The following is a 12,924-nucleotide window of genomic DNA, read 5'->3' on the forward strand; positions in this document are numbered from 1 at the left end:
TGAGCTACACTAGGGGCACCGGTTCCCTTCAGGGCACCGATCTCACCGCACCAGCAACAGACGGGACAATGGAGTGTCACCTCCATGTACCCCCTTCTGAGCCAGGCTACAGCCGGACACAGCCCTGTGAAATCCTAGGGGAGTGAACCCTTAGGATACACAGAGGCTCTCCCCTCCATGGCGTCCGTGCTGCTCCCACTGCACCACCACTGATGGAACAGCGGTGCTGCAAGGAGCTGGACCGTCCCTCTACACCTCCTCCAAAGGGGATGGTGGACTGAGGGTTCCTGCACCGTCCCTGTCGCAATCCTGACCTGCATGCAGAGTGGCAGCTCTGCTCCACTCCCTCCAGGCTTCTGGCGGTGAGTTTTTTGTATGGAGGGGGCTAATTTAGTCCCCAGCTTCGGCCCTTGCTAGGCCGCAAGTCGGTAACCCCACCCACGACCGCGCGTCACGCCGGCGGTCCCGCCCACCTGCCTGACGCTTCTCACACACTCCTTCCTAATCTCGGCGCCATTTTCAGCAGGAGCAGGAACCCTAATCCACCTCTCAGGATGGAGGCAGGCACTCAGGACAGTTAGCACCGTCGCTGCATGGCTTGTGGATAAGGCTTCTCAGGGGCACAGGACCTGGGTAAGTGCTCTGCTACACTGTCCTCAGGTCCCTCCTTTGCACACAAAGTGCTCCGCTGTTCCTTAGCTGCACATATAGCCCTTCCTGCACTGTATTGGTAGTTAACAAGGGTTTAGCATGTCCCTACCTAAAACCTCCAAAAAGTCCACTAAAACACAGCGTTTCTTGCTTCATGCACCTCCTGTCAGGCTGCGTTACCAATGGGGCATACTATTCCGCTCTGTGATACTTGTGACCCTACATGTGCTCAGGAGCCCTCCACAGCAAACAACCCCACAGTGACTAGTCCCCATGAGTGGGTTTTATCATTATCGCAATCTATGGCTTCTTTAACTAAGGCGATTGAATCCCTTCAGGATCCCTAAAGGAGCAGGAGACCTAATCCACCTGGCTCAGAAAATTCCCCTACATCAGGGGAACCATCGGCATGCAGGGGGCGTTGTTGTTTAAAACATAGATAGGCATGTAGGAAATAAGTACATAGCTCGTCCCCCAGGCCCTCTAGCGCCTTGGCGTCCGTTAGCTCCGTTTCTCGCTCTCCCTCTCCAGGAGCTTATAGCGAACACAACTCCGAATCAGAATCTGAGGGGCCCCTAGACCTAGAGTCGCCAGGTTATCAAGCTACACTGCATAGCCTTATTGAGGCCGTCAACCAGTCGCTGCAGGTCGACGAAGAGCCTTCTACTTCCCTCACGGATAATGCGGTGTCCTTTAAAAGGACCTAAAGTCCTCATAGGGTCTTTGCCAATCACCCTGAGTTCCAGGACATAGTCCGGCGACATAGGGAGCGGCCAGACAAACGTTTTGCAGGTCAGAAATCTCGAGGCCAGATATCCCTCCTCACCTGACCTCCGCAAACAATGGACAAAATCCCCTCCAGTGGATCCTCCCGTATCGCTGTTAACCTCCAAGACTCTTCTGTCTTTGCCGGACGGATCCTCCATTAAAGATCCCACAGACAGTTTTCGAGGCATCAGGCTTGGCACTTTTTCCCTCATTTGCAGTGACCTGGGTAGCCAAAGCCATGGCTTACTGGGCAGATTCCCTGCATAAGGCCATACAGAAGAGTAATCTCCCCCCGAAGATAGCGGAGCTGGCCAATCAAATTTCCTTGGCCGTGACGATTTAGTAAATGCCTCCCTAGACGCGGTTAATTGTTCTGTGCTCGCAGCAGCTATTAGAAGGGCACTATGGCTCAGGGACTGGCAAGCGGATTATGCATCCAAAAAGTCCTTAACCTCCCTTCCTTATCTCAGCGGTCGCTTATTCGGAGAAAAGCTAGACCAGCTTATTTCGGACAGTACAGGAGGGAAGAGTAAATCCATTCCCCAGCAGAGAATTAGGCACCCTATCTGTCGACAGCTGCAGACACGTTTCCGGCCCTTTCGCAGCAATTACGGGTGGTCCTCTACAGCCAGTTCCCCCGGTTCGGGGCATCCCGCTCGCAGGGACAAGAGTCCACAGACCTTGTACAAACCCAACCATTTGTGGAAGGCCCGCTCCAAGCAGGCCAGATCTAGGGGATCTAGGCCTCAAACATACTCGGCCAAATGACTTTCAACACTGTCCGGATGACACCAGCAGAGTAGGCGGCCGCCTACTCCTGTTTCGCCATGCCTGGCTCGCAGTCGTTCACGACGAGTGGGTCAGGGATCTGGTGACCTCCGGATACAAAATAGAATTTTCTTCCCCTCCTCCAAACCGTTTTTTTTGCCTCTCGTCCCCCTAAAGAGGGAACAAGGGCACGATCCTTTTACCAAGCCATAGAGTAACTCAGCCAAGACGGAGTCATTACCCCGGTCGCGGAGAATGAAAGGTTCCAAGGTTTCTATTCAAATCTGTTCGTGGGCCCAAAAAAGGATGGTACAGTCAGGCCCATCCTGGACCTAAAGCTTCTAAACAAACATGTCAGAGTCCAGAACTTCAGGATGGAATCTCTCCGCTCCGTCATCTCCTCGATGGAGCAAGGGGAGTTCCTAGCAGCCATCGATATTAGGATCTTGTATCTTCACATCCCAATCTTTCCCCCTCACCAAACGTTTCTTCGCTGCGCCGTTCGCGGAGAAAATTTTCAGTTCACGGCTTTGCCCTTCGGCCTCACCACTGCCCCCAGAGTGTTCAAAGGTCATGGCGGCTATCATGTCCATTTTACACTCCTCGGGACCAGTCTTACAGACGACCTTCTGATCAAAGGGCCATCTTTCCTTTACTGCGAGGAGTGCGTCCACATTTCATTGGATACCCTTTCTCGGCTAGGCTGGTTGATCAACCTGAACAAATCTTCTCCCATTCTAGCTCAGCAAATTTCTTTCCTTGGCATGATTCTGGACACTTTGAGGGTTGGTGACTCTCCCTTGGGACAAGGCCTTAGCCCTTCAGCAGGGAGTCCGGGCGCTACGTCAACCGTCCTCTCGTTCCATTAGTTTCGGCATGAAGGTCCTCGGGAAGAGGGTAGCAATTGGAAGCAATTCCCTTTGCGCAGCTGCATCTTCGTCCTCTACAACATGCACTCTTGGACGCATGGGACAAGATCCCCTTCTCTTTCGATCGACTGTATCGGCTGACCCCTCGGGTCAAGCAGTCACTCCACTGATGGACGCTCCGGTCCTCCCTCTTACAAGGGAAGTCCTTTCTCCAGGTCCATTGGCTGGTTGTCACTACCAACACCAGCCTTCTCGGGTGGGGAGCTGTCTTCCGTCACCACACTGCCCAGGGGACTTGGTCCCCTCAGGAGTCACGTCTTCCCATCAATGTTCTGGAGATTCCAGTGATTCGACTGTCCCTGCGGTGGTTCCATCGTCTCTTAGCAGGCCGCCCCATCCATATCCAGTCAGACAACGCCACGGCTGTGGCTTATATCAATCATTAAGGGGGCACTCACAGCAAAGCTGCAATGCGCAAGGCAGAACACATTCTTCGCTGGGCCGAAAGGAACTACTCGGTCATCTCGGCCGTTCACATTCCAGGAATGGAAAACTGGGCCGCAGATTTCCTCAGCCGTCAAGGCCTGGCCTCAGGAGAGTGATCTCTTCATCAGTAGATTTTCCAGCAGATCTGCCTTCGCTGGGGAACTCTGAGCGTGGACCTGATGGCATCCTGGTTCAATGCCAAGGTACCCGAGAGCCATCGGGGCAGACATGCTGGTCCTTCCATTGAGTGACTTCCACCTTCCATGTCTGTTTCCCCCGTTACCCTTGCTTCCGAAGATCATCAGGAAAATCAAGGCAGAGGTGGTACCTGTGATCCTAGTTGCTCCACACTGGCCACGCCAAGTGTGGTACGCAGAACTGGTCCAACTTGTCGCAGACTTCCTTTGGCGACTACCAGATCAACCAGATCTGTTTTCTCAGAGTCCGATTTACCACCAGAACTCAAGAGCCCAGTGTTTAACGGCTTGGCCGTTGAATCCTGGGTTCTAACCCAGGTGGGTGTTGCCCGTGAGGTAGTTTCCACCATGATCAACGCTCGAAAGCTGGTGTCGATGCGCATCTATTATCGGACTTGGAAAACCTTTTTCAAATGGTGCAGAAGCAGAGGTCGGCCTCCGATAGTTTTCAACATTCCCACCACTTTGCAATTCCTTCAGTCTAGTCTGGACTTGAGCCTAGCGCCGAGCTCCCTCAAGGGGCAGGGGCCTTGGCCTTTTCCGTACTTTTCAAGAGTAAGATCGCTTCCAAACCCCAGGTGAGAACGTTCTTTCAGGGATTCTCCCATGTGGTACCTCCCTATAGAGCGCCTCTGGATGCCTGGGACCTTAATCTGGTCCTAGATGTCCTACAGGAATCTCCCTTCGAGCCGTTGCAGGATATCTCCCTAGGTCGCCTTCCTAGTCGCGATCACTTCGATCAGAAGAGTCTCGGAGTTAGATGCTCTTTCCTGCCGTGCTCCTCTTCTGACTTTTCACCAAGACAAGGTAAGGTGGTCTTCAGGCCGTCCCCGACCTTCCTTCCGAAGGTGGTGTCTTCGTTCCACCTTAACGCGGATATTGTTCTACCCTCGTTCTGTCCAGCTCCGGTGCATCGTGTGGAGAAAGCTCTTCACTCCTTGGATCTTGTGAGGGCTTTCAGAAGATACGTGTCAAGGACGTTGTTTTTTCGTCAGACGGATGCGCTGTTCGTGCTCCCGGAGGGGCACCAGAAGGGATTGGCTGCTTCTAAGTCAGCAATAGCCAAATGGATTCGGTCAGCTATTCAAGAAGCTTACCGTCTCAGAGGCAAGCCCATTCCAGCGGGGACCAAGGCGCATCTGCGGAGCAGGTTTGCAGAGCGGCGACCTGGTCTAGCCTGCATAGTTTCTCAAACCATTATAATGTCCATACTCAGGCATCAGCAGATGCGAGCCTGGGTAGACGAATTTTGCAGGCAGCAGTAGCGCACCTTTAGACAGCGGGTGTCGGCAATTTACTCTGTTATGTGGTTCCAGGGTTTAATCCTGTCTGCCCTTTTTCCGGCGGATCATATTAAGGGTTAACTTTGCTCTACCTCATTCTGGGTTCAGGTGTGCCATTTAGCTCCGATGAATCCTGCTGGCGGTGTAAGCTATAGTTCTGCCTTCGGCGAGTGAACCTGACTGTGGTAGCTCTTGATCTGTCCTGCTGTGATCCCTGACTTGCCCTGTATCTTTTGACTCCCTCTGTCTGTGCTTTTCTGAGTGTTTCCCTGTCTGTTGGCTTTATTCTCTGGTTTTTGACTTGGCTCGTATTCGGACTCGCTTCTGCCTTCTGTCTTTGTTCTATCCGCTTCTGAGCGTTCCTGACCCCCCCCGGCTTGCTCCTGACCACGTATACTGCTGCTATTATTGGTACTTCTGCTTCTAACGGTATTTTGACTCTGCTTGTCTGACCACACTCTCGCCACTTGGTGGCGTCTGTGCTGCTGCTCTGTGTGTGTAGTCTTATTTCCCTCTCAAGCACCCCCTGGTGGAGGTTGCGCTATACTGCACTGCGGCAGCATGACAGTGGTTATTTCCCACCCAGGGACTGCTTTGGGACGTCTCACGGTCCTGTGTCTCCCACTGTGGCGAAGGAGAAACAGGGATTTTTGTGTACTCACAGTAAAATCCTTTTCTCCAAGCCACTCTCATTGGGGGACACAGCCCCCACCCTTTTGGCCTGTTGCCTATGATGGTTCTAGTTTTGACATGTTGTACCTACTGTTAATGTTGTTAATCTCCCACTGCTTGGTCACTGAACTGGTTCGATCTGGAGCCAGTGGGTGGTGTATACTGCAGAGGAGGAGCTAACCCTTTTTGTATTTACTTAGTGACAGCCCCCTAGTGGCAGCAGCAGACACCCACGGTCCTGTGGCCCCTAATGAGTGGCTCAGAGAAAAGGATTTTACAGTGAGTACACAAAAATCCCTGTTTTTTCTCGGGGGGGGGGGGGGGGGGGGGAAGAAACACGGACGTCTGAATGTGATTTAAGAGTGAGGCTGGACAGAGCGTCCAAAAACCATAATGGTTATGCGACTTTGTGGGCAGTTTTTCGGCAAAATTGTGTGAATGTATAGGATTCAATGTAAGAAGGGCAACATCGGCAGCTCATCAGGGTACTTGCTATATCGTCTGACCTCACCCTAGTAACAGAAATGCTTTACACAAAAGTAAGGATGATTCAGCACAGAAAGGAAAACCCAACTGACTCCATTAGAAGTCTGTGGGGTATTCGTCATAAGAACAAAGATGCCACAACAGCCTGCGTCATTCTGCCCTTTGACCAGAGAGATATCAGAAGATTATTTTGATCTCTCTTGCTGCCAAACGAGAAATTATGAAACATTAGTTGGAGCCAGCTTGTCCGGCTGAGAAAGGGTTACGGGGATACAATGCAGTACAGAACTGCCACAAAAGTTAATGTCATATAAATGGTTTTAAAAAGCTAAAACTTACTTTGAGTGCTAAACTCTACAAGTATTCTTGACTCTGCACTGTACTGCATTCTCTCAGTCTCCTGCAAGAGCCCTGGCTTCCTGCGTTCAGAAAGCGCAGATCCTGCGAGCCCTAGAAGGCATGTGGTATAGGTTGGCAAGTGCAATTATGCGTATTATTACTACCAATTGATTGCTATCAGATCACTTTAAAATTAATCTGTCAGAAGGTTTTTGCTATGTAATTTGAGAACAGCAATGGGATGTGTGTTGCTGTTTCAATACAATCATTGTTTTATCACCAGGAGATTAGGTGTCTGGTGCTTTCTAGTCCAACTCTGTCGCCACCCCAGATTGGCAGCTTTTTGCCTATGTACAGTATACATAGAAAGCAGCCATTCAGTGGCGTTATACAGAGCTCAACATTCAGAGCTCTGCTAGATCTGCAGCAGAGAAAACCGATATTATCACAACTGCTGCACACAGTAAACTTAATGAAACACCACTGGAATCAGGGTCTCTGCACCTGCATCATGCTGTTGTCAGATTACATAGAAAAAAACTCCCAATAGATTCCCTTTAAAGGGAAGTTTTCATGACCAGAAATGCTATTTACCTGCAGATATAAGGTTGATCTGCAGGTAAATATCTTTAAAATCGTGTTGGGCTGCTCTACTGTATACAGGAAGAACATTAAAAGGAGTATTCCCATCTTCAAGATCTTATCCCAACATGTAACAAAAATAATAATAATAGTAGCAAATAACTCCACTTAGAACTGTAGTACAGTTCTCCTGATTCCCTATGTCTCTTTCCTCATGTGAAGGCTTTGCAGTAGCTTAGGTATCCATGGTTATGACCACTAACAACTAAGGCTTCTTTCTTCCGTTTTTACAATCTGCACAGGATCTGTCAAAATGTTGAAAAGACGGATCCTGTGCGGATTGTAAAAAACGGGTGCACTGGACCCGTCTTTCTGACGGACCCGTCAAGGCTATGTGCACCTGTTGTGTATGCGTCTTCGCAGCGGTTTTCCACTGCAAAAACGCATACACAACACAAATCAGGTTAAAAAAAAAAAAAAAAATCGCAGTACTCTCACCTACCGGCGTCCCACCCATCGATGCTCACGGCAGCTAGAATTCCTAGTAATACATTGCGAAATCTCGACCGCAACTTCTCGTGAGATTTCGCAAGGTATTACTAGGAACGCTAGCTGCCGGGAGCATCGCTGTGCGGGACGCCATTGCGATTTTTTATTTTTTTTATTATTTTTAACATTATATCTTGTTATTATTGATGCTGCATAGGCAGCATCATGGACACGTCCTGCGCCCATAGGCTTCCATTGTAGCCAGAGACGGGCAGTGCAGGATGTGTCGCTGACCGATTTTCCGACGTGCAGAAAAAACCTTCCTCTGAACGTTTTATCTGCCCGACGGACCGTTTTTTTACGCAGGATCCAGTGCACGACGGATGAAACGGATGGCCATCCATCACAATCCGAGTAATACAAGTCTAAGAGAAAATGCAGGATCCTGCAAATTTTTTTGCAGGATCTTGCATTCTCAAAAATCGACGTATTGTGACGGGAGCTGAAAGACAGAAATGTGAAAGAGGCCTAACTGTCGCTATAGGAATGGTCCTAACTATGGATACTTAAGCTAATGCAATGCCTGCACGTGGGGTAAGCGACATAGCGAATCAGAAGAACTCTCTTACATTTCTAATTGTAGGTATTTGATAATATTATCATTATTATTACATCCACAACATATTGGGATAGGATCTTGGAGATGGGAATACCCCTTTAACTTTTATTCTCTCTGCGACTGCTCGATACTTGTCATTGGGTCGATATAGAGAGCGGTTACAGTCACTGCAGCTGTGACAACTCCTCGACACATTGATTGACAATCTGCCCTGCACAGACGCTGCACAACAAGCTGTAAATATGCCAGGGAATGTTTAGTGCCACTCTCACTGTATATTGAGTTGTGACTGTACCTGCTACCTCTACCGACTTCAAAAATGGAAAAGAGCGGCCGCTGGGAGGATACAAGTTCATTTTCTCCCTGTAGCTGCTGCCCCAGTAAAGCAGGCAGGATTTTAAACACAATTTACCTTCAGATTAACCCTATATTGGCAGGTAAATATCTTTACTGGACATGGCAGGTTCCCTTTAAGGAGAGAAACAAAAAAGAAAGAATAATGGTGCTCTAACGTATAGGTTATTAACTTGGCTCATGTCATGTACAACAAAAGCTAAAATTCATTCCTTGACCTGAAGAGACAGAACCACTTTGAACAATTGTTATATAATATACAAATCAGGATTGGGAAGTCTGCAGTTAAAGGGTTGTTCTACCTTCAGGAGCGCACTGCTCCCCAGCCTCTCTGCTTTGCTTGGGAAAATGTGCTCCTGAAGATTGACAGCTAGGACCAGAAGCATGGTTGCGCCTGTGGTCCTATCTGCGATCTCCCAGGAAGGCATTGAGGTGGGTTGGACACAGTGATCTGGCCAGCTTCAGAATGCTGTGAGGAGGCTCTAAATAATAAAGCTTGCAAGCAGTGCATGCTCATCGTCTAAGTAATATCCCAAAACTTCTTCAGACAGGAGAGAATTAGGAGGCTAATTGCAAAGTTGCTTGTTCTTACAAGCACTTTACAGTTGTACCCATTTAAGAACTTGAGACATACCCTTCGAAGGCACCAAACTCAATCTGTTTATTCACAGGTGCAGGAAAGAAGAGACTGACCTAAAGCACCGGTGCCATTATCTACACCTCCAGCATGCAGACAGATTTCCTCCTCCGTCATTTACATGGCCCAGCACAGTGATGAAGTCTGCCAGCCATGTGGGACTCAAACTACGGACTGACAACCAATTTTGTATCTAAAAACTAGCAAATTCTTTATGTGTATCCACAATGCTATATTCACTATATAGTTGTCTTAAGCCACCACTGGGGAAACTCTTTAGCTGTATTCGGAAATTTAGGATTGAAAAAACAGAGCTCCAACTAATATAAAGATGTATTAAATTGTTACTGGTCAATACACTGCATATATCAGCAGTACAAGTTAGTGTAAAAAACTTTGTAATATATCTTATCAGAGAAATCTCCTTTCTCCACTAATGAGCCACTTCCTCCCCTTTCAAACTCACTGTCCACTATGGAAAAAAATATAAACAATGTTGAAATCCATTTTGCACAAAGCAAGACTGACTGCCAGCACAGTGAGGAGTCAGGTTACATCTATTATTTCCAATTGAGAAGGAAGGGAAGAGGAGGAGTGAGGGTGCAGGCAAAGACAAGCAGATCTTACTGTAGATATTGAATGAGTTAGCTTATCCCTGAGCTGGATTCACAGCTACACTGCTGAGTTTGCTGTATAATCTCCTCCATGCAGCTGCTAATTCTAAGCATGTCCTAAACAGAGAAATATGAGTAGGAATCCCTGTGCAATGTTGTAAGGGAGACAACATAGCAGCTAGTCTGCTCCCACTATTTAAGAGACAGCTGAAATTTCGATTTTGTAAAGGAGAAAACTGGTGAGATATGCTAGTCATATAACGGCCAGTGTTATTCTTGATGTACACACACATGACAATTTATTCTGTAAAAAGTTACCTGAAATGAAAGAAAGCTTTAAGAAATGAAATGACACAGAAGTTTGGATCTAAAGGATATTTCTTTTCTTCTAAGAAAACTTCTGAATTATCAGAGGTTTTGCTTGGTAGTGATCAAGTCACAAAGATCCCCATTAATTTCTGAAACAACGAGGCTTAAGAGTTCAGCTGAGCTCTGGGTTCCTTTAGAGCCGAGCATGGGCCCAAAATAAGTCTGTGGGTTAACGCACCTGTAAGCATGCCTGTCTGTGGAGAGCCAACCACAGCTAAAAGATCAGCACTCAGTTAAGCGCTCACGTTCCTTTGTTACAGCGATCAGTGGGGTCTCAGCATTTAGGACTCCCATCAATCAAAAAAAAAAGGATTTGTAAAAATGAATGTTACACATTTTTACAAATAGTTTTCTAACTTTCATTTTCTGTCTCTACTGTAACTTTTATCTAACATCTTGTACACTACAATGAGAGTATTCTTTATTTAAGCTAAGTAACAAGTCATGGACCAGCCCTAAAAATAAACAGAATCTCCATAGAGTCCAAAACCAAAGTGACAGGACAGGGTGCAGGTAGCAGTACCTTCTCTCCTGGCCTCCCGTCCTTTACGTCTCTCCTCAGCTCGCCTATGTCGTTCTTTCAGTTCTTTCTGCTGTTCCCATAGTTTCCTTTCGCGCTCACGATTACGCTCCAGTTGTTCTAAACGGTCGCTGCAAGAAAGATAAAAAGTTCAATTAAAGTTAAAGGAGTTGAAATATCTGGTGTCCGGCCAAAAGAGGATTACAGGGTGTCATACTACTGGGAACTCCAGCACTTTTAAGATGGGGGGAGACCCTTCCACTCATCGACTGTGAGGTGGCTTTGAAAACCTGTATGTAGTTTGTATGCAATCAGTGTCAGTAACCCCTGAGGACACCAGAACTGATGCATCCAATCGGAACAATATGGATTCTTGATGTAAGGTGCCAGCTTTACTCTACACCCCATGTTTTGGGCCTTTTTATCTTGCAATTAGAATCTGATATTAAAGTGTGCAGTGATTTTATAGAAAAGGTACTACCCAGTCTCTGCTCCTTCCTGCTTGAACACAGACGTCTCACTTTCCTCCATTTAGTGTTTGGCTGGACTCGAGCAACCAGTCATCGACACTTGAGTATGTGTTCAGAGGAATCCCCATGCTCAAGAGGTGACCGAACGAGGAGGTTCATCAGCTTCGACATTGCTGGAGGTTAGGCCTTAAATTGCCAAGATTAAACTAAAAGTTTCTTCTGTAGTGTGTACATAACCAAGCGCTTTTAGGGTTGTATGGATTGCAAAGGTTGAGTACATCAAATATCAGCTCTGCACATAATGAAGTCTTTTGTGCAGGATATCTTTTTATTCCTAAGCTATACTTCTACCAACAGAGCAAGTAAGGAACATGGCAGTCATCAGATGTCGCTCTGTAGTACGCAACATAGTCATGTATAAAATGATTGCCAATTCATTTGAACAAGAGCCTCTTGTTAGTACATATACCATTGTTGATGTTAGTATGTGAATTGTTTTTACTTGACAATTCCTTTAAATGCGGCTTTCTAGAAAGCGAAAATACTTATCATACACAACGCCCGGCTCTCCTTACCGTTCCCTCCTAGAATGCTCCCGGGCCAGCTCCCTTCTCTTCAGTCGCTCCCGCTCGCGGCGAACTTTATCTTGTTCTTCTCTGTGTCTTTTCCGTCTTTCAGGCTCTCTGTCCTTTTCCTTTGCACGCATATATTTACCTGCTCCGTAATAAACATCACGCGCAAGTCAGTACAAACTATTCATCTTGGACCGTAAGGCCATGTTCACACTTTGCGGTCTTTACCGCGGATCCGCGGCGATTTTGATGCTGCAGGTCCGCAGCAGTTTCCATTGCGTTTACATTAACATGTAAACCCTATGGAAACCGCAAACCGCAGTGCACATGCTGCGGGAAAAACCGGTTTACAACCCGCAGCATGTCACTTCTTTGTGCAGAATCGCTGCGATTCTGCACCCATAGGAATGAATTGAACCTCTTACTTCCCGCATGGGGCTGTGCCCACGTTGCGGGAAGTAAGCGGATAATGTGCGGGTGGTACCCAGGGTGGAGGAGAGGAGACTCTCCTCCAGGCCCTGGGAACCATATTTGGGGTAAAAAAAAGAATTAAAATAAAAAATCATGTTATACTCACCTCTCAGCGCTGCACGCGGCCGGCCGGTCAGAGTTGCTGTGCGAACAGGACCTGCAGTGACGTTGTGGTCACATGACCGTGACGTCATGAAGGGTCCTTCTCGCACATCATCTTTGGAACCGGAGCGCCGGGTGCAGCGCCGAGGAGATCGGGACGTCAGAGGGTGAGTATATAAACTTTTTTTTTTTATTTTAACATTACTATTGATGCTGCATATTGCTGCATATGCAGCATCAATAGTATAGGCGGAAACCCGCATCGGAAACCGCGGAACAAACCGCGATAAATCTGCAGGGATAACCGCAGCGGTTTTGCCCTGCAGATTTATCAAATCCGCTGCGGGAGAACCCGCAGAGGTCACCCGCAAAGTGTGAACATGGCCTAAGGCGATGTTCAAACGTTGCGATTTTGCTGCTTTTTTATGTAAATTTTAAGCTGTGTTTACAGTGACAACAAAAGCTATGAGAACACACATTGTTTTTTTTTTTTTTTCCTGACTGAATTGGAAACGGTTGAGTTTTTGAAAACTGCAGCATGGTCACTTCTTTCAGCCTTTTTTTCAACCATAGAAAGCAATGAGTAAGTACAAAAGAACAGCAAAA

General features: G+C 47.5%; 1 protein-coding gene across 5 annotated transcripts in view; it reads right to left on the bottom strand.

Moving 5' to 3' along the window:
* Positions 1-12,924, bottom strand: part of LOC143764553 (cyclin-dependent kinase 11B-like) — a 69,498-nt gene that overhangs the window by 34,682 nt on the left and 21,892 nt on the right. For 2 of the 5 annotated variants that reach the window (XM_077250220.1, XM_077250219.1), the window contains exons 5-7: positions 11,749-11,890; positions 10,707-10,834; positions 6,520-6,630 (exon numbers count right to left, since the gene is read on the bottom strand). In XM_077250220.1, the coding sequence (XP_077106335.1) occupies positions 6,520-6,630; positions 10,707-10,834; positions 11,749-11,890 (381 nt within the window). The remainder of the gene's footprint in view (positions 1-6,519; positions 6,631-10,706; positions 10,835-11,748; positions 11,891-12,924) is intronic. The other 3 variants (XM_077250221.1, XM_077250223.1, XM_077250222.1) reach the window with 3 other exon arrangements.

Source organism: Ranitomeya variabilis, chromosome 4 (genome assembly GCF_051348905.1).
Source record: "Ranitomeya variabilis isolate aRanVar5 chromosome 4, aRanVar5.hap1, whole genome shotgun sequence".
NCBI classification, from domain to species: domain Eukaryota; kingdom Metazoa; phylum Chordata; class Amphibia; order Anura; family Dendrobatidae; genus Ranitomeya; species Ranitomeya variabilis.